At 47.0% G+C, this 26,184-nt stretch overlaps 1 protein-coding gene across 4 annotated transcripts in view; it reads right to left on the reverse strand.

Moving 5' to 3' along the window:
- LOC125466940 (T-cell surface glycoprotein CD3 gamma chain-like) overlaps positions 1–26,184 on the reverse strand; it is a 74,504-nt gene that overhangs the window by 13,419 nt on the left and 34,901 nt on the right. For 2 of the 4 annotated variants that reach the window (XM_059638955.1, XM_059638954.1), the window contains 5 exons: positions 25,583–25,603; positions 23,531–23,719; positions 21,846–21,977; positions 21,372–21,424; positions 19,710–19,851 (listed from right to left, as the gene is read on the reverse strand). The exons of the other annotated variants lie outside the window; for them this stretch is intronic. In XM_059638955.1, coding sequence (XP_059494938.1) covers positions 19,792–19,851; positions 21,372–21,424; positions 21,846–21,977; positions 23,531–23,719; positions 25,583–25,603 — 455 coding nt within the window. In that variant the 3' untranslated portion in view covers positions 19,710–19,791. Of the gene's footprint in view, positions 1–19,709; positions 19,852–21,371; positions 21,425–21,845; positions 21,978–23,530; positions 23,720–25,582; positions 25,604–26,184 lie in introns of those variants that run through there. 4 annotated transcript variants of the gene reach the window in all.

Below are 26,184 nucleotides of genomic sequence, written 5' to 3' on the forward strand. Positions count from 1 at the left end.
TTCCCTGGTTACACCCCTCTCCCCGGATTAAACTGTCTCTCCCCGGGTTAAAGTCCTTTCCCTGGGTTAAACCCTCTCTTCCAGATTAAACACCTCTCTCCAGGTTAATTCTTCTCTCCCCGTGTTAAATTTCTCTCTCCCAGATTAAACCCCTGTCTACAGGTTAAACCCTCTCTCCCCGGGTTAAACTCCTCTCCCTGGGTTAAACCCTCTCTCCCCCGGTTAGTCTATCTCTCTCCAGGTTAAACTCCTCTTCCCGGGTTACACCCCTCTCCCCGGATTAAACCGTCTCTCCCCGGATTAAACTGTTTTTCCCCGGGTTAAACCATCTCTCCTCAGATTAAACCCCTCTCTCCGGGTTAAACTCCTCTCCTTGGGTTAAACCCCTGTCTCCGGGTTAAACCTCTCTCCCCAGGTTAAACCCTTCTCCCTGGCTTAATGTCCCTCCACGATACCCTCTTTCTGTCTGATGCTTCTCCAAACGCACCAGATTTTCAACAACTGACATTGCAAGTTGCATTTATATTATGCCTCTGATAAAACAAAACTTTCCAAGAACAAGAGAATCGTCTAATCACATTTTACAGCATCTAGTTAAGGAGATGTTTTCATCTACTCATGGGATGTGGGTGTCACTGGCTAGGCCAGCATTTATTGCCTATCCCTAATTGCCCAGAGGGCACTTAAGAATCAACCACTGATTTATGTAGAATAACAGATGCCCAGGAGTGAGTTACAGACTGTTCTTTTTTATTAATTTTGTGGGATGTGGGCAATATTGACTGGGCCAGCATTTATTGTCAGTCCCTAATTACCCCTAAGAAGGTGGTGGTGAGCTGCCTGTATGAGCTACTATAACCCTTGGGATATAAGGACCCCTGAGTACTGTTAGGGGAGATTACCAAGAGCTTGACCAGAGCAAAAACAAAATTGATGGAAAAGCTCAGCAGGCCTGGCAGCATTTGTGAAGGAGCAAACAGAGTTAACATTTCGGGCCCAGTGGCCCTTCCTCAGAACTGTTCTTTTGGTTTTTATCTGGTACTTGACCAGACCAGTCTGATTAAAGGAGAGAGAAGCAGAGGGCTGTATGAAAGAATGTGAGAGCCTGGGCCACGTGCATCTCTTCACAAGACCTGAAGCAATAGGAGCACGAGGAGACCATTCGGCCCCACTGAATATCCTCCTGGCTGAACTCCACTCAACTCTACACAGTCCCATATCCTCACCTCCCTGAGAGACCGTAAATCTTTTGATCTCAGCCTTACATATTCAACAATGGAACATCACATCCCTCTGGATACAAAATTCCAAAGATTCACAGTCCTCTGAATGAAGGCATTTCTTGCCCTCCCCTCAGCCCGAAATGATTGGTCCCTTTTCAGGAGACTATTCACCTGGGTTTTAAGACTTCCCAGGCAGATTGGAACAATCTCTCCATATTTATCTAGTTGGGTCCCCTCAGAATCTTGTCTGTTGCAAAGCAATCTCCTCTCATTTTGCTAAACTCTAGGAATGTCAGCCTGGTTCACTCAGCCTCTCATCAAAGGACATCTCCATCATCCCAGGGACTAATTGAGTGAACCTTCACCTCCAATGTAAATCCATTCCCGCCTCAGTTTCAAGATCAGAACTTGGCACAATATTTTGGGTTTGACCTCACAAACGCTTCGTACATTTACAGCTACAACGCAATGATCCAGCAATAAAGGTCCATCTGTAATTTGCATTTCCTGCCCACCCATTCTCACTTTTTGAGTTCCTTATGTGAGGAACATTCAAATCTCTTTGAACATCAATGTTTACAAGTTTCAGCATGTTTTAAAAATATTCTCCTTTTATATTCTTCTGACCAAATTAATAAACTCACACTTTCTGCATTATACTCCATAAAGCACCACTCATTGCTCCTTAGATACTAGAACAGTCTGTGGCCAAATACCTGGACAATATCCATTTCTGAAGAAGTATCATAGCAGACTCAAAGCCTTAATTCTGTTTTTCTCTCCACAGATGCTGTCAGACCTGCTGAGTTTCTCCAACTTTCTTTCTGTTTGTTTTGAACAATATTCAGGTTTGGGTTGAAAAGTGACAAGTAACTTTTATGCCACACTAATGCCAGGAAATGGCCATCATCGACAAGAGAGAATCTACCCACCAGCCCTGGACATTCAATTTTGCTACCATTATTGAATGCGGACTATCAACATGCTTGGGGACCATTGACCAGAAACTGAACTAGACCAACTAGATAAATACAGTGGCTATGAAAGCAGTTCAGAAGCTAGGAATTTGCAGTGAGTAGCTCACCAGCTGTCCACCATCTACAAGGCACAAGTCAGGAATGTGATGGAATACTCCCTGAATGAATGCAACTTCAACAACACCCGACAAGCTCAACACCATCCAGGACAAAGCATCTCCCTTGATTGGAACTGTGTCTACAAATATCCGCTCCCTCTACCTCTAACATCAGTGAGTCCCATCTACAAGATGCACAGGAAACATTTACCAAGGGTCAATAAAAACCAAAAGGGAACAGCAGATGCTATAAGTCAGGATCAAAAACAAAATTGCTGGAAAAGCTCAGCAGGTCTGACAGCATCTGTGAAGGAGAAAACAGAGTTAACATTTTGGGTCCAATGACCCTTCCTCAGAACCAAGGGTCCTCTGACAGCACCTTCCAAACCCACCACAAACTTCATCTAGAAGTACGAGGACAGGAGATACATGGGAGCACCTACCCCTGCAGGTTCCTTTCAATCACACACAACTTGAACTGAAATTTTATCACCATTCCTTCACTGTCATTGGATCAAAATCCTGGAATTCTCTACCAGCATTGTGGGAGAACCTGCACTTGGAGGACATTAACAATTTGAGAAGATAACTCACCACCACATTCTCAGTAGTGATTAGGGATGGGCAATAAATGCCTGCAGTGCCAGCAATGCCCACAGCCTGTCAATGAATTTTGTTTAAAACTCCCACCTTATTGCACACTCATGCAACCTGTCTACATCATTCTGTAGTCTCTCCTTCAGTGGCCACCTTGCTGCTATTTTCAGTACACTTCGAAAAAATATTCTCTGCCTTTCATCATTATTAATGTAAGTTGCAAAGTATTCGAGGTGAGCTACTGGCTTGGATTGAGGATTGGCTGTCTGACAGAAGGCAGAGAGTTGGGATAAAAGGCTCTTTTTCGGAATGGCAACCAGTGATACATGGTGTCCCGCAGGGTTCAGTGTTGGGGCCGCAGCTGTTCACCTTATATATTAATGATCTGGATGAAGGGACTGGTGGCATTCTGGCGAAGTTTGCTGATGATACGAAGATAGGTGGACAGGCAGGTAGTACTGAGGAGGTGGAGAGGCTGCAGAAAGATTTAGACAGTTTAGGAGAGTGGTCCAGGAAATGGCTGATGAAATTCAATGTGAGCAAATGTGAGGTTTTGCACTTTGGAAAAAAGAATACAGGCATGGACTATTTTCTAAACTGTGAGAAAATTCACAAAGCAGAAGTACAAAGGGATCTGGGAGTGTTGGTCCAGGATTCTCGAAAGGTTAACTTGCAGGTTGAGTCCGTGATTAAGAAAGCGAATGTAATGTTGTCGTTTATCTCAAGACGGTTGGAATATAAAAGCAGTGATGTGCTTCTGAGGCTTTATAAAGCTCTAGTTAGGTCCCATTTAGAATAATGTGTCCAAATTTGGGCCCCCCACCTCAGGAAGGACATACTGGCCCTGGAGCGTGTCCAGCGGAGATTCACACGGATGATCCCTGGAATGATAGGTTTAATGTACGATGACGGGCGAGGATCCTGGGTTTGTATTCATTAGAGTTTAGAAGGTTGAGGGGAGATCTAATAGAAACTTACAAGATAATGTATGGCCCATTGGTCACCACCTATAACCAGGTTGGAGATAGTCTTAGGTTAGACAGGCCTCAGTTAAGAACAAGTCAGTCTGGTTACTTTAGTCAACATGTAATCCATTTCCAGCATTCTGTGAGAATGGAACCTTCATGATACACTCAGCTCCAGGAGTTACTAGGTGATGATATTCAATTCTACCCAGAATAAGGGGAGGGACTCAAAGCAAGTTGTTTGATAGTCACACTCAGTACAGGATCTCAAAGAGTAGTTCAAAGGTTACAGAGAAGCAATAGAGACAGACAGAATGTGAAGCATACTCCAGACTGAGAGTGCGGTAGTTGGCTGTATGGCACCTACGGTGTAGAAAAATGATTTTGGAGTCCACAGCAGTGATGGCTCGCTGCTATCAGAACTCAGAAGGATGTTTTTAGCAAGTAGTAGACAGCTCAATGTTAGAATCAATGCTTATAAGAGGTCCTGGGATCTGTGAAAGTGGAAAGGCTTTGTGTTGGGAGGAGCTCAGAAGGAAAATGCAAGCATTAATAGTTCAGTGTATCTAAGAGAATGATATATTTACTTGATACAACTGAGCCAGCTTAGAACCTGGGAAAACCTCTGGGTGGACCGGCTCAGTGAAGCTAGCCTGAATGAGCAGTTGGAGATATCATGGGCATGAGTGCAGGATGGTGCAGACCAGGAAATGAGGGTGACCAACCAGAACAGGAGCAGCAGTTCATGGTGGAGAGGTTTTTGAGAGGGATTTTGAGGCCAGATGGCATAAGTAAAAAATGGTGATCCTTTGACAAGCTTGGTGACATTTGATGACCCAGCATGAAACCGGTGGGATTGTACTGTTCACATTTGTTGTTTTATATGCTCTGTGGAACGGTCAGTCACAGGCTACCATATTTACTACATGTTAATTCTTGTTGTAATAAGATATTGATCAATTGTAGATTATATTACTGTACTAACATTGTATAGCAAGATTCATTATTGTTTGTTCAAAACTGTGGAGTCTTATAATGTTAGAGATAATGGGAACTGCAGATGCTGGAGATTCCAAGATAATAAAATGTGAGGCTGGATGAACACAGCAGGCCAAGCAGCATCTCAGGCTGCTTGGCCTGCTGTGTTCATCCAGCCTCACATTTTATTATCTTGGAGTCTTATAATGTTATTCTCTTCACAAATTCCCTGGATCTCACACTTTGTTTATTTCAGAAAAAAATTTCTGGTCTCTAGCCAGATTGTAACATGAATTTGGCTTTAAAATCAAGGATCCTAACAATGACTAAAAACAAACTTAAAGAAAGATGCAGATATTATCAACCATCAGCTTGGATTACGCACACTGGCATAGATATCAGATAATCAAAGGTAAAAGAGAAGGGAGGATGGTTTGTTAATGAGGGGGAGCTGATTGTTAGCAGAAAATAAGAGGAAGAGACCTGGTGTCTGAATGTCATATTGTACAAAGGAACCATAAAAGTGCAGGAAAACTCAGCAATAGAACAAATGTAAAACTTTTATATCAGAGTACGGTAGCTGAACCGATGGCACAAATTGAGGTAAATGGATGTGATCTCATAGCCATTACCGAAACATGGTTACAAGGAGATAGAAACTGGGGGATTAACGTTCAGGGATATTTAACCTTGCAGAAAGATAGGAGGGATGGAAAAGTTGGTGGGTAGCACTGTTTCTAAGAGGTGAAATGAGGACAGTTGTGAGAGATGATCTAAGTTTTCATGATGTAGAATCCATTCGAGTAGAAGCTAAAGAAACATCAAGGGAAAGAAGATTTTGGTTAGAGTAATATACAGATCCTCATACTCTAGCCTCTCTGTATAAAAATCTATAAATTAACAAATAATGGGAGCATGTAGAAAGAATAGAACAACAATAATGCGCAACTTCAACATTGATGCTGTCAATACAGTGTGGAGCTGGACAAACACAGCAGGTCAGGCAGCACCAGAGGAGCAGGAAAGCTGATGTTTCAGGTCAAGACCCTTCATCAGGACACAACCCAAAAGTCGATTTCTTTGCCCCCTCTGATGCTGCCTGGCCTCCTGTGTTCCTCCAGCCACGCACTGTATTGACTCTAACCCTGGTATCTGCAGTTCTTGCAATCTCTCATCAACATTCATGCTGATTGGGTTAATCAAGTGGGAAAGTATACCCACAGCAAATAATTTACAGAGTACATTAGGGATAGTTTCCAAAAGCAGTATGTCAAGGAGCCAAACATGGAACAGATTATCCTGGATCTGGTAATGGAGAATGAGGCAGGTTTAATAAATGACCACTAGGTAAAAGATCCCTGAGGAAGGAGTGATCATAATGTGATAGAATTTAATATTCAGTTTGAGAATGAGAAACATGGGTCAGAAACAATTATGTTTAACCTGAATAAAGGGAATTACAATTCAATGAGGGTGGAGTCGTTAAAGTGGTCTCGGTTGATAGATTAGCAGGAAAGACAGTAAGCAAGCAATGACAGACATTTCAGGAGACAATTCTTGACTGTCAGCAAAAACCTATCCCAGTAAAGGGGAAAGATTCTAAGAGTGGTTAACTAAGGAAGTTAATTGCGTCGTAGGGTCATAGAGCTGTACTGCATGGAAAAAGACTCTTCAGTCCAACTCATCCATGCTAACCAGAAATCTTAAATTAATCCAGTCCCATTTGCCAGAATTTGGCCCTAATCCCTCTAAACCCTTCCTATTCAATATCCATCCAGATGCCTTTTAAATGTTGTAATGGTATTGACTTCCACCACTTGTCTGGCACACACACCACCCTCTGTGTGAAAACGTTACCGCTCAGGTCCCTTTTAAATCTTTCTTCTCTCACCCTAAACCTATGCCCTCTAGTTTTGGACTTCCATATCCTTGGGAAAAGACCTTGACTCTTCACCCTATCCATCCCTCTCATGATTTTATAAACTTCTCTAAGGTCGCCCCTCGGCCTCCAACACTCCAAGAAAAATAGCCCCAGCCTATTCAGCCTCTCCCTGTAGCTCCAGCCCTCCAACCCATATTTGTAAATCTTTTTTGAACCCTTTCAAGTTTCACAACATCTTACCTATAGCAGAGAGATCAGAATTGAATGCAATATTTCAGAATGGGCCTAATTAACGTCTTGTACAATTGCAACATGACCTCCCAACTCCAATAGTCAATGCACTGACCAATAAAGGCAAGCATTGCAAACACGTTCTTCACTATCCTGTCTACCTGTGCATCCATTTTCAAGCAATTACAAACCTACACTCCGAGGTCTCATTGTTTCAGCAACACTCCCTAGAACCTTACCATTATGTGTACAAGTCCTGCCCTGATGTGCCTTTCCAAAATGCAACACGCCACACTTATCTGAATTAAACTTCATCTGCCATTCCTCGGCCCATCTTCTGATCAAAATCCCATTTTACTCTGAGGTAACCTTCTTCACTGTCCACTACACCTCCAGTTGGTGTCACCTGCAAACTTACAAACCCTACCTCCTATGTTAGCATTAAATCAATTACGTAAATGACAAAAAAACTATGGACCTCTTCTTATTAGGGAGAGCATTAAGTTGAAAGACAAAGTGTATAAGGAGCTAAAAGTCAGTGATGGCCCCAAAGGCAGGGATAAATTCAGAATCCAAAAAGGGAGCAGTAAAAATATAATGAATTGTAAATTCAGTTGTACCAATCGCTACAAAGTGTCAAAGAAATGAAACCAGGCTGATTGCCTGGCATTGACCTAGGCACTGAAAAAGACAATGACAGAAACATCTTGTTGACCCTGCACATTCCATTTCACTAATATCTCAGGGTTTGTGCCAAAATTGGGAGAGCTGTCTCATTAGTCAAGCAACAGCCTGACATAGTCATACTCACAGAATCATTCCTGACAGACAATATCCCAGGCACCACCAACACCATCCCTGGATATGTCCTGTCTCACCAGCAGGGTGAGGGTGGCATGCTGGCTCAGTGGTTAGCACTGCAGCCTCAGAGCGCCAAGGACCCATGTTCAATTCCAACCTCGGGTGACTGTCTGTGTGGAGCTTGCACATTAGAACATAGAACATAGAACATAGAACAGTACAGCACAGAACAGGCCCTTCAGCCCACAATGTTGTGCCGACCATTGATCCTCATGGATGCACCCTCAAATTTCTGTGACCATATGCATGTCCAGCAGTCTCTTAAATGACCCCAATGACCTTGCTTCCACAACTGCTGCTGGCAACGCATTCCATGCTCTCACAACTCTCTGCGTAAAGAACCTGCCTCTGACATCCCCTCTATACTTTCCACCAACCAGCTTAAAACTATGACCCCTCGTGCTAGCCATTTCTGCCCTGGGAAATAGTCTCTGGCTATCGACTCTATCTATGCCTCTCATTATCTTGTATACCTCAATTAGGTCCCCTCTCCTCCTCCTTTTCTCCAATGAAAAGAGACCGAGCTCAGTCAACCTCTCTTCATAAGATAAGCCCTCCAGTCCAGGCAGCATCCTGGTAAACCTCCTCTGAACCCTCTCCAAAGCATCCACATCTTTCCTATAATAGGGCGCCCAGAACTGGACGCAGTATTCCAAGTGCGGTCTAACCAAAGTTTTATAGAGCTGCAACAAGATCTCACGACTCTTAAACTCAATCCCCCTGTTAATGAAAGCCAAAACACCATATGCTTTCTTAACAACCCTGTCCACTTGGGTGGCCATTTTAAGGGATCTATGTATCTGCACACCAAGATCCCTCTGTTCCTCCACGCTGCCAAGAATCCTATCCTTAATCCTGTACTCAGCTTTCAAATTCGACCTTCCAAAATGCATCACCTCGCATTTATCCAGGTTGAACTCCATCTGCCACCTCTCAGCCCATCTCTGCATCCTGTCAATGTCCCGCTGCAGCCTACAACAGCCCTCTACACTGTCAACGACACCTCCGACCTTTGTGTCGTCTGCAAACTTGCTGACCCATCCTTCAATTCCCTCGTCCAAGTCATTAATAAAAATTACAAACAGTAGAGGCCCAAGGACAGAGCCCTGTGGAACCCCACTCACCACTGACTTCCAGGCAGAATATTTTCCTTCTACTACCACTCGCTGTCTTCTGTTGGCCAGCCAATTCTGTATCCAAGCAGCTAAGTTCCCCTGTATCCCATTCCTCCTGACCTTCTGAATGAGCCTTCCATGGGGAACCTTATCAAATGCCTTACTGAAGTCCATATACACCACATCCACAGCTTGACCCTCATCAACCTTACTAGTCACATCCTCAAAAAACTCGATAAGGTTCGTAAGGCATGACCTACCCCTCACAAAGCCGTGTTGACTGTATTTGATCAAGCCATGCTCTTCCAGATGGTCATAAATCTTATCCCTCAGAATCCTTTCTAACACCTTGCAGACGACAGACGTGAGACTTACCGGTCTATAATTGCCGGGGATTTCCCTATTTCCTTTCTTGAAGAGAGGAATTACATTTGCCTCTCTCCAGTCCTCAGGTACGACTCCAGTGGAGAGCGAGGATGCAAAGATCTTCGCAAGTGGCGAAGCAATTGCATTTCTCGCTTCCCAAAGCAGCCGAGGACAAATCTGATCCGGGCCTGGCGACTTGTCAATCTTAATGTTTGACAAAATTTTCAGTACATCAGCTTCCTCTATCTCTATCCATTCCAGCATGCACACCTGCTCTTCAAAGGTTTCATTCACTACACAGGTCGTTTCTTTCGTAAAGACAGAAGCAAAAAACTCATTTAGGGCTTCCCCTACCTCCTCAGGCTCCACACACAAGTTCCCTATGCTATCCCTGATCGGCCCTACTCTTTCTTTGACCATTCTCTTATTCCTCACGTAAGTGTAAAATGCCTTTGTGTTTTCCCGGATTCCTTCTGCCAAGCCTTTCTCGTGCCCCCTCCTGGCTCTCCTCAGACCATTTTTGAGCTCCTTCCTTGCCTGCATGTAATCCTCTCTAGCTGAACTTGACCCTAGCTTCCTCCACCTTATGTAAGCTACCTTCTTCCTTTTCACTAGAAGCTCCACCGCTCTCGTCATCCAAGGTTCCTTTATCTTACCCCGTCTTGCCTGTCTCAGAGGGACATATTTACTCATCACTCCCAACAACTGTTCCTTAAACCATCTCCACATGTCTATAGTTCCCTTACCATGGAACAACTGCTCCCAGTCCATGCTTCCTAACTCGTGTCTAATCGCATCATAGTTTCCTCTTCCCCAATTAAATATCCTCCCATTCTGCCTAATCCTCTCCTTCTCCATAGCTATGTAGAATGAGAGAGTGTTATGGTCACTATCACCAAAATGCTCTCCCACCACAAGATCTGATACCTGCCCCGGCTCGTTTCCGAGCACCAAGTCTAGAATGGCCTCTCCCCTCGTCGGCCTGTCAACGTACTGCGTTAGGAAACCCTCCTGAACACACCTTACAAAAACAGCTCCATTCAAATCTTCTGCTCGGAGGAGGTTCCAATCAATATTAGGAAAGTTAAAGTCACCCATTACAACAACCCTACTGCGTCCACACTTTTCCAAAATCTGTCGACCTATGCTTTCTACAATCTCCCTGCTGCTATTGGGGGGCCTGTAGTAAACCCCTAACGAGGTGACTACTCCCTTGCTGTTCCTAATTTCCACCCATACTGACTCAGTAGGCAGATCTTCCTCGACAATGGAAGCTTCTGTAGCTGTGATACCCTCTCTGATTAGTAGTGCTACACCCCCTCCTCTTTTTCCCCCCTCCCTATTCTTTTTAAATGTTCTAAACCCTGGAATATCCAGCAACCATTCCAGCCCATGAGAAACCCATGTCTCTGTTATGGCCACAACATCATAGCACCAGGTACTGATCCATGCTCTAAGTTCATCACTTTTATTCCTGATACTCCTTGCATTAAAGCAAACACACTTTAACCGATCCCTTGGTTCCTTCCCAGGAAAATCCTTCCCACTAGCTGGTCTACCTCTTGCTACTGCCTCACCTGCATCAACGCTCACCTCTGGTATACAGCTCAGGTTCCCACCCCCCTGCCATACTAGTTTAAACCCTCTCGAACTACTCGAGCAAACCTTCCACCCAGGACATTGGTCCCCTTCCAGTTCAGCACCATTCGTGACTCCTCAGGTACTGAAGCAGTCCACGTCCACATGCAACAAGATCTGGACAATATCCAGGCTTGGGCTGACAAGTGGCAAGTGACATTCGTGCCACACAAATGCCAGGCTATGACCATCACCGATAAGAGACAATCTAAAACCAGCCCAGTTCTTCCCCGTGTCTGCGTGGGTTTCCTCCAAATATTCCAGTTTCCTCGCACTGTTCAAAGATGTGCAGGTTAGGTGATTGGCCATGCTAAATTGGCCATAGTTACAGAGATGTGGAGGCTAGGTGGACTAGCTATGGGAAATGTGAGCTTACAGGGAAGGGAGTGGGTGTGGGTGGAATGCTTTTTGGAGGGCCAGTGTGACTTGATGGGCTGAATAGCCAGCTTCCACACTGTAGGGATTCTATGATCTATGACAGACCCAGCAGAGGGGGCGGCACAGTGAGATACAGCCACGATGGAGTTGCTGTAGGAGTCCTCAACATGACTCCAGACCCCATGAAGTCTGATGGTTTCATATTAAATATGGGACAGGAAACCTCCTGTTGATTACCACATACCGTCCTCCCTCAGTTGATGAATCAGTACTCCTTGATGTTGAACAGTGCTAGAGGAAGCACTGAGGATGGTAAGGGCACACAATGTACTCTGGGTGGGGGATTTCAATGTCCTCCACCCAGAGTGGCTCTACAGCTGTGTTACTGATCAAGCTGGTCAGTTCCTATAGGGCCATAGCTGCTAGACTGGGTCTGTGGGAGGTGGTGAGGGAACCAACAAGAGGGAAAAGCATACTTGACCTCATCCTTACCAATCTGCCAGTTACAGTTGTATCTGTCCATGACAGTATCAGTAAGAGTGACCATTGCATAGTCCCTGTGGAGACAAAGTCCCACCTTCACATTAAGAACAACCTCCATTGTGTTGTGTAGCACTATCATTGTGCTCAATGGGATAGACTTCACACAGGCCTCGCAACTCAAGACTGGGCATCCATGAGGCGCTGTGGGCCATCAACAGCAGCTGAACTGTACTCCAGCACAATCTGTAACCCCACGGCTCGGCATATCCCCTACACACTCACTACCGTCAAGCCAGACGATCAACCCTGGTTCAATGGAGAGTGCAGGAGGGAAGGCCAGGAGCAGCACCAGGCTTACCTGAAGAGGAAGTGTCAACCTGCTGAAGCCACCGAACAGGATTACTTGCTCGCCAAACAGCGGAAGCAGCAAGTGGTAGATGGAACTAAGCGATCCCACAACCAACAGATCATATCTTGCAGTCCTGCCACAGCTGGTGGGCAATTAAATAACTCACTGGAGGAGGCGGCTCCACAAATATTCCCATCCCCAATGATGGAAGAGCCCAGCGAATCAGTGCAAAAGATAAAGCTGAAGCATTCACAGCAACTTCAGCCAGAAGTGTTGAGTGGATGATCCGTCCTGGCCTCCTCCAGTGGTCCCCAGCATTACTGATACCAGTCTTCAGCCAATTCGATTCACTCCACGTGAAATCAAGAAATGGACCCAGCTATAGTATTGAAGACTTGTGCTCCAGAACTTGCTGCTCCCTTAGCAAAGCTGTTCCACTACAGTAATAACACTGGCATCTACCCGACAATGTGGAAGATTGCCTAAGTATGCTCTGTATGCAAAAAGGAGGACAAATCCAATCCGGCCAATTACTGTCCCATCAATCTCCTCTCTATCAGTGAAGTGATGGAAGGTGTCAGTAACAGCACCTGCTCAGCAATAACCTGCTCAGTGATGCCCAGTTTGGGTACTGCCAGGGCCACTCAGCTCCTGACCTCATTACAGCCTTGGTTCAAACATGGACAGAAGGGCCGAATTCCAGAGTGAGGTGAGAGCTCAAGTCTGCATTCAACCGAGTGTGGCATCAAGGAGCCTGAACAAAACTGGAATCAATGGGAATTGGGGTAAACTCTCCGGTGGTTGGAGTCATATTTGAGACACAGGAAGATGGTTGTGGTTGTGGGAGGTCAATCATCTCAGCTCCAGGACATTGCTGCAGGAGTTCCTCAGGCTAGTGTCCGAGGCCCAACCATCTTCAGCTGCTTCATCAATGACCTTCCCTCCATCATAAGGTCAGAGGTGGGGATGTTCGCTGATGATTGTAAAATGTTCAGCACCATTCGTGACTCCTCAGGTACTGAAGCAGTCCACGTCCACATGCAACAAGATCTGGACAATATCCAGGCTTGGGCTGACAAGTGGCAAGTGACATTCGTGCCACACAAATGCCAGGCTATGACCATCACCGATAAGAGACAATCTAAAACCAGCCCAGTTCTTCCCCTCCCCCCCCCCCCACTGCATCACACAACCAGCCCAACTCATCCCCTTCCCCCACTGCATCCCAAAAGCAGCCCAGCCTGTCCCCGCTTCCCTAACCTGTTCTTCCTCTCACCTATCCCTTCCTCCCACCTCAAGCCGCACCTCCATTTCCTACCTACTACCTCATCCCGCCTTCTTGACCTGTCTGTCTTCCCTGGACTGACCTATCCCCTCCCTACCTCCTCACCTATACTCTCCTCTCCACCTATCTTCTTTTCTCTCCATCTTTGGTCTTCCTCCCCCTCTGTCCTTATTTATTCCAGTTCCCTCTCCCCATCCCCCTCTCTGATGAAGGGTCTAGGCCCGAAACGTCAGCTTTTGTGCTCCTGAGATGCTGCTTGGCCTGCTGTGTTCATCCAGCTTCACACTTTGTTATCTTGGATTCTCCAGCATCTGCAGCTCCCATTATCACTAACCACTGCTCCTTGACATTCAATGGTGTTACCGTCACTGAATCCTCCACTATCAATATCCTGGGGCTTATCATTGACCAGAAACTCAACTGGACTCACCACATGAACAGAGTGACTACAAGAGCAGGCCAGAAGCTGGGAATACTGCAGTGAGCAACTCACCTCCTGACTCCTCAAAGCCTGTCCACCATCTACAAGGCACAGATCAGGAGTGTGATGGAATACTCCCCACTTGCCTGGATGGGTGCAGCCCCAACAACACTTAAGAAACTTGACACCATCCAGGACAAAGCAGCCGCTTGATTGGCACCACATCCACAAGAATTCACTCCCTCCACCACCGACACTCAGCAACAGCAGTGTGTACTATCCACAAGATGTTCTGCAGAAATTCACTAAAGATCCTCAGGCAGAACTTTCTAAACCCATGGCCACTTCTAACTGGAGGAGCAAGGGCAACAGATACACGGGAACACCACCTCCTGCAAGTTCCCCTCCAAACCAGTCACCATCCTGAGTTGGAAATATATCGCCATACATTCACTGTCGGTGGGTCCAATTCCTGGAATTCCCTCCCTAAGGGCATTGTGGGTCAACCCACAGCAGGGGGAATGCAGCAGTTAAAGAAGGCAGCTCACCACCACCTTCTCAAGGGGGCAACTAGGGATGGGCAAGAAATGCTGGGCCCAACCATCGACACCCACATCGCAGAAAATGAATAAATATGAAGAAAAATCAAGAAAATGGCAGAAGAGTTAAACAGATATTTTGCATCAGCCTTTAGAGTGGAAGATACTTTGAAAATTAAATTGCCCATAGTGCCTGGGGGTGTGTGAGTTTGGTGGATCAGCCATGGGAGGAGCAGGGTTGTAAAGATAGGATACCACGATGTGGAGGTGCCGCTGTTGGACTGGGGTAGGGTGGAACAAGATCAGAAATCTTGTGACACCAGGTTATAGTCCAACAGGTTTATTTGAAATCACGAGATTTCCTAGTGCCGCTCCTTCATCAGGTGGAGTGAAGAAAAGCTCACAGGCTCAAAATTTATAAGCAGAGAGATCAAAAAATCACAGGCTGAATAATAAGACTGCGCAGTCACGACTGTGTCAGGTGGAGTGAAAAAGTACTGGAAAAGTACCATAGGATTGGAAAGCTGCTAAAGTGACAGCTCTATTCAAAAAGGGAGGGAGACAGAAAGATGGTGGTGGAGGGGCCATTCTAGAGAATAGGTCAATGAGCAGGAAGAATAAGTGGGGATTAGGGGTTCTTTTTCAAGTTAGTGAGCTGTGAGCAGTGGGGTTGCGCAGGAATTAGTGTTAGATTAAGTAAGTGGGCAAAAAACTGACAAATCGGGATAGTGTGGGATAACATGAAGTTGTTCATTTTGGAAAGGAGGGCAAAAGAACAGGCTATTATTTAAATGAAAAAATACCAGAAAGCTGCGATGCAAAGGGACTTGCGGGGAGAGATAATGGGAACTGCAGATGCTGGAGAATCTGAGATAACAAAGTGTGGAGCTGGATGAACACAGCAGGCCAAGCAGCATCTTAGACGCACAAAAGCTGACGTTTCAGGCCTAGACCCTTCATCAGAAAAGGGAGATGGGGAGACGGTTCTGAAATAAATAGGGAGAGAGGGGGAGGCAGATCGAAGATGGATAGAGGAGAAGATAAGTGGAGAGGAGACAGGCAAGTTAAAGGGGCAGGGATGGAGCCTGTAGAGGTGCATACAGGTGGGGAGGTCAGACAGATCAAGAGGGTGGGATGAGGTTAGTAGATAGGGCATGGAGGTGCGGCTTGAGGTGGGAGGAGGGGATAGTTGAGAGGAAGAACAGGTTAGGGAGGTGAGGACGAGCTGGGCTGTTTTTGGGATGCAGTGGGGGGAGGGGAGATTTTGAAGCTGGTGAAATCCACATTGATACCATTGGGCTGCAGGGTTCCCAAGCAGAATATGAGTTGCTGTTCCTGCAACCTTCGGGTGGCATCATTGTGGCACTGCAGGAGGCCCAGAATGGACTTGTTGTCTAAGGAATGGGAGGGGGAGTTGAAATGGTTCGCGACTGGGAGGTGCAGTTGTTTATTGCGAACCAAGCATAGGTGTTCTGCAAAGCAGTCCCCAAGCCTCCGCTTGGTTTCCCCGATGTAGAGGAAGCCACACCGGGTACAGTGGATGCCGTATACCACATTGACAGGTGTGCAGGTGAACATCTGCTTGATGTGGAAAGTCATCTTGGGCCTGGGATGGGGGTGAGGGAGGCGGTGTGGGGGCAAGTGTAGCACTGTTCACGGAACACAGAAAGCTGGCACCCAGAGGCAGTAGGTAATTAGGAAGGTTATTGGAATGTTGGCCTTTGTTTCAAGGGAGTTGAAGTATGAGCATAGGGAAGTCTTACTGCAACTGTACAAGGTGTTGGTGAGACAAATCTGGCATAGTGAGATCGGTTTCGGTCCCCTTATTTAAGAAAGGATACATTTCATTGGAGGTAGTTCAGCAAAGGCTCACTAGGATGACCCCTTTATGTATGAAGAAATTGTTTGATGAGCAAAGGTTAACCAGATTGGGACTCTTCACTGGGATTAAGGAGAATGAGAAGGGCTTGACAGGGTAAATGCTGAGAGGATGTTTCCCCTCATGGGAAAGTTTTGGAGAAGAGGTCAAAGCCTCAGATCAAAGGAGCACCAATTTAGGACTGAGATAAGAAGGAATATCTTCTCTCAGAGGGTTATAAGCCTTCAGAACTCCTTGACACAGAGAGCTATGGGGAAAGAATCCTTATAAATATTTAAGGTGGAGGTAGATGGATTTTTGATCAGTCGGGGTATCAAGGGTTAAAGGGAAAGGGCAGGAGAGTGGACGTGAAGAATGTTTGATCAACTGTGATCTATTGAATGGTACAGCATGCTTGAGAGGCCTGAATGGCCTACTCCAGCTCCTATTTCTTATGGTCTTAAACAGATGCCTATTCTTCTAAAAAAAATCAACTCACATATTTGAGGAGAAATAAAGAATGAAAACACCACAGAATGTTAATTAAGTATTTTGGCTAAGTAAGAGAAAAACTTGTGAAAAACAGGTCATGGATGATCCCAAACAGTGTGCAGATTCTGAAGTTGTTCTGCACATACACAAACTGCTGGATATGGGATTGTAGTAAACTGAATTCCCTTAGTTTCAGATAATGGGATCAATTCAAGGAACATGCCCTGAGTGGTAAGGATGACTTCGGGGGGGTTTTCAGTTTGTACACTTTGCTGAAAGGAGTTATAAAGAATGAAGGTAGGAGCAATCAAGTGGATGGGAAAGAACAGAGAGCTGGGGAGGAAGGGGCATAAAGGAACATAAAGGAATGAAGGGAACAGAATGGTTGTGAAGATTAGGAAGTGAGAGAAGGGTTCAGTGAGGAATCATTGAGGTAGGGACAGAAGGAAAATGAGGGTGGTGGCGAGGAACGTGGCCAGGGAGGGAGAGGGAGTGTGAGGGAGAGGGACAGAAATGATGAGGGATACCTGGTTAACAGAAAATTGTGCTGTTTTACAGAGGTTTGCCTTATTCTGAAAAATATTAACTTAGTAACAAAAAAAACTTTCTAATTAATAATGTTTCCAAACGCGAGAAGCCAGCAGAAAAGTGGTTTTTGTTGAACAAATGTTTTAATTCTGTGGCAGGATTTAGAAAGTTCTGGACATGATGTTGTAAAACGGGATAATTCTGCGTAAGTTAAGGAATATGAGGCAGTTGGCAATGTGGGAATCCACAAGATGACAGTATAATTATTGAGGATGGTCCTTGGCCAGTTCCAACAGGAATCCTCGAAGGTGAACAGGAGCTTAGCCTCTTCTTTCAGTCTCTCTTGAATTATAGACCCAGGTGCTTCTAACCCCTTGTGCCTCAGAGTTTTGGTTTTAGATGGGTGTTTTTGTTGTTAGCTCTGGGTGAGTTCCTCTTGTGCTTTATTCACCAACCTCATGTCAGCTGAACCAGGTCAGAGCACAGCTGGGCTCCTTTCTACCTCCCATGCAAACCAGCCCAGCCCCCAGTGAACCCCTCCCCTCCATTTTATAATGGCGACAAAAGTGCCATGATCCCTCTGTTGATTCTATCTAATGAAGAGGAACTCTGACGTTTCTGAATCTGCTGGTGTGACCACTCTCTCTGGGAAGGTCAGGGTAACTGCATTGTAAATCCACTTCCATCCAAAGAGCCTAGGAATTTGTACAGTAGGAAACAGACCCCACTCACTGTCCTGATTTGGAAACATATCATCGTTCCTTCACTGTCACTGGGTTAAATTCTTGGAATTCACTCCTGAATGGCATTGTGTGTCAGCCGAGAGCATGGACTGCAGCAGTTCAAGAAGGCAGCTCACCCCCACCTTCTCAAGGGGCAACTAAGGATGGGCAAGAAATGCTGGTCCCAACCAGTGATATCCACATCCCAAAAATTAACTTTTTAAATTTCAAATTCTCAGTAATGTTTCTTAAGTTGAATGTAGTTCAGCAAAACCAGGATTATTTAAAATGTAAATGGACAAAAGATTTGGGGGCCTTTGGAGAGCTTTTGCAGTCACTACAGACATAGAGAAGCCAGCAGTTGTTAACACTCTCCCTCCTGATTAGTTGCTTGTTGATGAGCCTAGCTGGGGTGACAGAGCGTGAGGGGAACTCTCCGTACCGCACAGTACCCACACGGGATGTGAGGGTGGAGATCACAAAGAACCTGAGAGAGGAGGAGCAGCATAGATTATCTTCCGTTCACCACATACCCATCCCACACATTCTACTGATGATACAGGGCCAGAATTGACAGGCACCAAATCACAGGAGTGAGGGCTGGCATTGGCTGTTGAGAATTTCATGTGACAGCTCCTCCTGTATCCCTGCAGCTGCCACCAATAACCACTGGACTGGAAACAGATTGAGTGCGGGAGCTGCCTTTGTTATGAGCTAGGACAGAGTGGCACAGGCCCTCATTGAGTGACTCAATGCTGTTTGGGCTCTCTCTCCAGCTGCTGGGCACCTTTAGGATTGAGTTCACACCATCGTCCTGGAGCCTGGCCAGAAATATGAATACAAGATCCAAGGAAACATCACTCAGAGACAGCAGCAGGAATTTATTAAAGCAATAAGCACAGATGATCAAAGATAGAGGCAGATTGTTTTAACCTGAGAGACCAAGTTTGTGATTCTGCCTCCCCAGTAAAGAGCATTACAGAACAAAGAGCATTTTTAAAATATATTCCCAACTCACACTGACAGTAGCGGCTCAAACACTTCCTGAGGGATCAGGGGCAGAGAACTCACAGTCACAGACTCCTTGAATGTCCCTACTCTAGGATGAGGAGAGGTGGAGATAGAGATAGAGATAGAGACAGATAGAGAGGGAGATAGAGAGAGAGGTAGAGGTAGAGAGAGAGAGACAGAGAGAGACAGTCCTGTTTACCCACCACTTTCTCTCCCTCTCTCTGTTCCTCATGTGTCCTTGGGGCCTGGGTGTTATTTCACAAGGACCTGGGACACCCAATCCCCAGTCAGCTGGGATCTTTTGCTGAATCTCCATGTGGCCAGGCAATTGGCTGCTGAAATGTTGGGAAGGCATGGGGCAAGAGCAGAAAACTGAATGTTGATGTGATCCAGCTGTTCTTTGGCTTCTCATGGCCCCAGAAGTAGCTCACAGCTGGGGGTCAGACCCTCAGAGAGTGACTGGGGCAGAGCTGGGGGAGAGGGAGGATCCAGTTGATCTCACAGAAACCACCCACTCGGAGATCGACATGGGATTTCCAGGAGGCCCAAACAGCTTTGGAACATAAACCACCTCCCCTCTCCTCCTACCCTTTCCTTCATCCCCTTGACCCTCCCATTCCCTCTCTACTTCTATTTCCCTCACTACCCCCCTTCCCCTCACTATCCCCAGCCCCCCAACCACACCCCGCCCCCCCCCCCCAACTGCCCCGGGCTCAGTCAGCTTTTCCAGTTGCTGTGAGGTTTGAACAGGAAGTTTTCATGGAGCTGTCTCTCTAACTCAGGTGGGAGTAGATTCATTTCTTGTTCCTGAATTCCAAATGACTGTATTCCTGTCGGCCTGACTGTTCAATTCCCTGGAACAAAAAGGGAAGGAAATTGAAAATCCCAGCATTACAAACATCACCAACACAGGAAATGACATCACCAACCTAAGGAAACCTAACCAAATAAATAGAAAGCGGGACATAACACCAGAGCTTCATCGGAGGCTCACTGATGATGTTACCTAGTATGGTGACGAAACGTCTGAAAACGAACCTCCCAGCTCAGCGAGCAAACTCACATCCAGAACCTCAACCTGAGCTACAAATCTTCTCAAAACCCGCTATTACAAACCCTGCATGATCCAGCTAACCCATTCCTGCAGTTGACCCACTGACGTCTCTCTCCTACTGCCATTGGACAACCCTACTCACTGCAGGGTTCACCCTCACTCCAGGGGTACTCCCATCACCCTCCACATCTCTTTCCCCATCCCCTCCACCTCCTCATTCCCCATCCATGACTGCCCACTCCCAATCCCCTATCCCCATCGTCACCCTCATTCCACTTCCTCCATCCTCCTACTCCTCCCCCAACCTGAATTTCCATCTGGCCTACCCCTCCCCTCCACAACTCCCACGTCTACATCCAACCTGCTTCCTCTCTCACTTGGAGTTGACCTCAGTGTTCTTCCCCTGAAATGAAGCCTCATTGTGTGAGAAAAGTTTCAGTTTTGATCAGAATCCCCCAAACCTCATGGAATGGGGACCACAGCCCACTGCGCCTTGGAGCCTGGGACTTTCCATCTTGATTCGTCTGAGTTCAGAGTCAGGATGATTCCCCTCGAGCATAGAACATGAAACTGTACAGCACAGGAACAGGCCCTTCAGCCCACCATGTTGTGCCAAATATGATGCTAAATTAAACTAATACCTTCTGCCTGCCCTTGTCCACATTGCTCCATTCCTAGCATACCCATGTGCTTATCGAAAAGTCCCTTAAACATCCCTATTGTATCTGCTTCCACCACCACCCCTGGCAGTGCATTCCAGACTCCTACCACTCTCTGTGTTTTAAAAAAAAACTTGCCCCTCACGTCATCTTTGAACTTTCTCCCTCTCACCTTAAATGCATGCCCCCTAGTATTAGACATTTCAATTCTGAATGCAATTTGATCTCCCAAATTGCAGCACCTCACACTTACCCAGATTAAACTCTATCTGTTATTTCTCAGCCCATACCTGCAACTGATCTATATTCCCTGGTATCCTTTGACAACGTTCTACACTATCCATAACTCCACCAATCTTTGTATCATCTGCAAAATTACTAACCCACCCATCTATATTTTCATCCAAGTCATTTATATATATCACAAACAGCACACGCCCCAGTACAGATCCCTGTGAAACTCCAATAGTCACGGACCTCCAGCCTGAAACCACCCTTCCACCACTACCATCTGTCTTCTATAAGCAAACCAATACTGAATCCATGCAGCCAGGTCACCGTGGGTCCCAAGCGTCTTAACCTAGCCTGAGGCACCTTGTGGAAAACCTTACTAAAATCCATGTAGACAACATCCACTGTTCTACCCTCATCGATCACTTACGGAATAAACAGCACCAATCTCATCACTCCGGACCAGGGCCTGGCGATCTGAGGCTGTGGAGGCATAGGAAAAGCCAAAGGTCAGAAGTACAAAACCTGTGTTTCGATAGCGCCCTTTCCCACCTCAGGCCATCCCAACACGTGTCAGAGATAATGCAGCACACAGCACTATAATACAATCTCACCAACCACTGAATGCTGCATGATCCCTGCATCTTCAGACAGCAGGGTTCTGTACAAGGGCCAAGATTCCCAGATACCGGGAGCAATCAGAGATCCCAAAGGAGGCACCACACACCCCGGCCCCTCTCCCCATTCCCTTTCCAACCCACAAACTGTCCACCCCCTCCAACCCCTAACCCCCACCCTGGCTCCCTTTACTTCCTACCCTTCCTTCCACACCCCCCCACCCAACAAAGATACAGACCAAACTTCCCAACAGGATCGCTCTAGGCGGTGGAGAGGGGGTTCCTACCTTGGTGCAGTTTTGTTTTCCCAGGAGCAGACACACAGTAAACAGCAACTGCGATCAGAACTGTGGCAATTAGATTCCCCAGCACCATTCCCAGAATAGTCCTAGTGTCAGCCTGGACACAGTTCAGACAATCTACAGCCAGAAAGAACCATAATATCTCAGCCAGGGGTCAAGGCACATCTCACATACCCACAAACCCCACATCCACCCATATCCTCACCCACACACCCACACCACACCCTCACCCACCCTCTCTCCCCCACACCTTCACCCACATCATACCCTCACCCACCCTGTCACCCCCACACGTTCACCCACCCACCCACAACCTACCCTCACCCACCCACACTCACCCACACTAACACACACATCCTCACACTCACTGGGTACATTCACACACACACACACACACACACACACACACACACACACACACACACTGACTCTCACTGGGGTACGGGGTCCCACACACACACTGACTCTCACTGGGGTACAGGGTCAAAGAAACAAAGAAACCTACAGCACAGGAACAGGCCCTTCGGCCCTCCAAGCCTGCGCCAATCAAGATCCTCTGTCTAACCTGACATCTATTTTCTAACGGTCTGTGTCCATTTGCTCCCTGCCCATCCATGTACCTGTCCAGATGTATCTTAAAAGACGCTAATGTGTCTGCGTCCACCACCTCCGCTGGCAATGCATTCCAGGCACCCACCACCCACTGTGTAAAGAACTTTCCATGCATATCTCCCTTAAACTTTCCTCCTCTCACTTTGAACTCATGACCCCTAGTAATTGAGTCACTAACTCTGGGGGGAAAAAGCTTCTTGCTGTCCACCCTGTCTATACCCCTCATGATTTTGTAGACCTCAATCAGGTCCCCCCCTCAATCTCCGTCCCTCTAATGAAAATAATCCTAATCTATTCAATCTCTCTTCATAGCTAGCACCCTCCATACCAGGCAACATCCTGGTGAACCTCCTCTGCACCCTCTCCAAAGCATCCACATCTTTTTGGTAATGTGGCGACCAGAACAGTACACAATACTCCAAATGTGGCCGAACCAAAGTCCTATACAACTGCAATATGACCTGCCAACTCTTGTACTCAATACCCCGCCCAATGAAGGAAAGCATGCCATATGCTTTCTTGACCACCCTATTGACCTGCGTTGTCACCTTCAGGGAACAATGGACCTGTACGCCCAGATCTCTCTGTTCATCAATTTTCCCGAGGACTTTTCCATTTACTGTATAGTTCGCCCTTGAATTTGATCTTCCAAAATGCATCACCTTGCATTTGCCCGGATTGAACTCCATCTGCCATTTGTCTGCCCAACTCTCCAGTCCATCTATATTCTGCTGTATCCCACACACACACTGACTTTCACTGAGGTACAGGGCCACACACACACACACACACACACACACACACAGATTCTCACTGGGTACGGGGTCTCTCTCCCTTCCTGAAGGTGCTGACCCTCCCTGGGATACAGGGTTGTTTTTGGTCTGGATGTAAGGGCCTGGGTGAGCAGCGAAGCTCCAAGTTGTTAGCACTAACAATGGGGACAGCGTCTTCACAGTAGCATCCCCTACTGGGCAGAGACCCGTGAGTAACCTCGTTGTGTTCTGAATAAGTCTCTGAAATATAACTTGCTCAGAAAGAGAGAAGAGTTAGTTACGTACTTCTGATGAAGATGTAAGCCTTGGTTTTGGAATCTCTGCCACAGTCAAACAGGTCTGAGTGACTGTCCTCCAGCCTTGAGATGTTCAAGGAAGACAAGGAGGTGTCTGTCAATTGATCCTCAGTGGGTCCACGTCTTATGGTACTGTCTGTGCACTGGATCCCAATGACCTCACTCCAGGTTATTAAAGCTGACAAAAACAGACTTTCATTTTAATAGCGTTTCACACTCAGGGCTTCACAGCCAATCAGGCCTTTCTCACTGTTGTCACATCCGAAACGATGTTGACCTTCACATTATTGTTGCCATACAGCAAAGGTGAGGGGATCAACCTCAACCCCAAGCAACCCCTCCCCCACTTTGACCCAAGCGATCTCGCCCCCCCACCCCCGCCAAATTCTCTCCTCCCCACCCTCTTGCAGCACTCTCCACTGAGGGGCTCTGAAATTTACATGCTTGCTCATACTCTCATTCACTCTCACTCACTGAGAACTCCCACTCACTGCCACACACATTCTCTCACACACTCTCCCTCCCTCTCACACTCACACACTCTCCCTCTCACACCCACACACTCTCCCTCCCTCTCACACTCACACACTCTCTCCCTCTCACACCCACACACTCTCCCTCCCTCTCACACTCACACACTCTCTCCCTCTCACACCCACACACTCTCCCTCCCACTCACACTCACACCCACTCTCTCCCTCTCACACCCACACACTCTCCCTCCCACTCACACTCACACCCACACTCTCCCTCTCACACCCACACACTCTCCCTCCCACTCACACTCACACCCACTCTCTCCCTCTCACACCCACACATTCTCCCTCCCACTGACACCCACACACCCTCCCTCTCTCTCTCACCCACACATTCTCCCTCCCACTCACACTCACACACTCTCCCTCCCACTCACACTCACACCCACTCTCTCCCTCTCACACCCACACACTCTCCCTCCCTCTCTCACCCACACACTCTCCCTCCCACTCACACTCACACACTCTCCCTCCCTCTCACTCACACACTCTCCCTCCCACTCACACTCACACACTCTCTCACCCACACACCCTCCCTCTCATTCACACACCCTCCTTCCCACTCACTCACTCACTCACTCTGTCTCCCACTCACACACTCACACACTCTCCCTCCCTCCCACTCACTCTCACACTCACTCATTCTCCCACTCACTCTCACACTCACTCTCTCTCCCACTCTCACACTCACTCTCTCTCCCACTCTCACACTCCCTCACACCTGCACACTCTCTCTCCCTCCCTCTCACTCACACATTCTCCCTACCTCTCACACTCACACATTCCTCCTCCCCCTCTCACTCACACATTGTCCCTCCCTCGCACACTCACATACTGTTCCTCCCACTCACTCACACACCGACTCTCACACTCACTCTCTCTCCCACTCTCACGCATTCTCTCCCCCCTCACTCACACACTCTCTCTTCCTCTCACTCACACACTCTCTCTCCCTATCACTCACACGCTTTCTTTCTCTCACACTCACACACTCTTTCTCTCACACTCACACACTCTCTCAACTCTCACTCACACACTCTCTTTCTCTCACACTCACACACTCTTTCTCTCACATTCACACACTCTCTCTCAACTCTCTCCCATACTCAGTCACTCACTCCAGCCCAGTCAGTGGGGGATCCCTGTCCCAATCTGTGATGGATCCCGAGCAGGGGCAGGGCAGGCCCTGCTCGAGGATTCTATGAACACAGCAGGCCAAGCAGCATCTTGGGTCTAGGCCTGAAATGTCAGCTTTTGTGCTCCTAAGATGCTGCTTGGCCTGCTGTGTTCATCCAGCTTCACACTTTGATATCTCAGATTCTCCAGCATCTGCAGTTCCCATTATCTCTGCTCGAGGGCTCTGCCTGGTTCTGTCTTTCTCTCTGTCTCTCTCCGTGCAATCTGCTGAAGTCAGTGTTCTTTGTGACAGAATTTTACCTGTGAATTACTTGGCACTGAGTTTAATTCTGAACTTGACCAACAGTGAGCCAGAAAATGACACTTACTCATTTCTGCTTTTGCATTTCCTGTAAATAAAAGGCAGAGAATTAGTCACAGATGTGGAGTCACACCCTCGAAGTCTCGCTGTGATACCTATCCTGGTGGAGGAGCCCAGGGGATTACCACGGAGTCAGTAATCGCCAACCCTCGGCACATGTTCTGGGGACAGGGGCTCAAACCCTACCATGGCAGATGGTGATGCATGAATTTGAACATGAAACTTACAACTGTGCAGCATAGAACAGGCCCTTCAGCCCACAATGTTGGGCTGAACATAATCGCCAAACTAAACCATTCGCTTCTGCCTGCCTTTAGTCCATATCCCTCCATTCCTTGTTATACCCATTTGCTTGTCTAAAAGTCCCTTAAATGACCCTGTTGCTTCTGCCACCACCACCCCGGCAGTATTCCTTACTCCTACCACTCTGTGTGTTTTAAAAAAAAATCTTGCGCCACTCGTTTTCTTTGAGCTTCCTCCTCACCTTAAATGCATGCCTCCTAGTTTTAGACATTTTGACTCTGGGAAAAAGATTCTGACCATCAACCCTATCTATGCATCTGATAGTTCTATAGTCTTCTTTCTATTCTCCCCTCAGCCTGTGCTGCT

This window comes from Stegostoma tigrinum, chromosome 32 (assembly GCF_030684315.1).
Source record: "Stegostoma tigrinum isolate sSteTig4 chromosome 32, sSteTig4.hap1, whole genome shotgun sequence".
Lineage (NCBI taxonomy): Eukaryota > Metazoa > Chordata > Chondrichthyes > Orectolobiformes > Stegostomatidae > Stegostoma > Stegostoma tigrinum.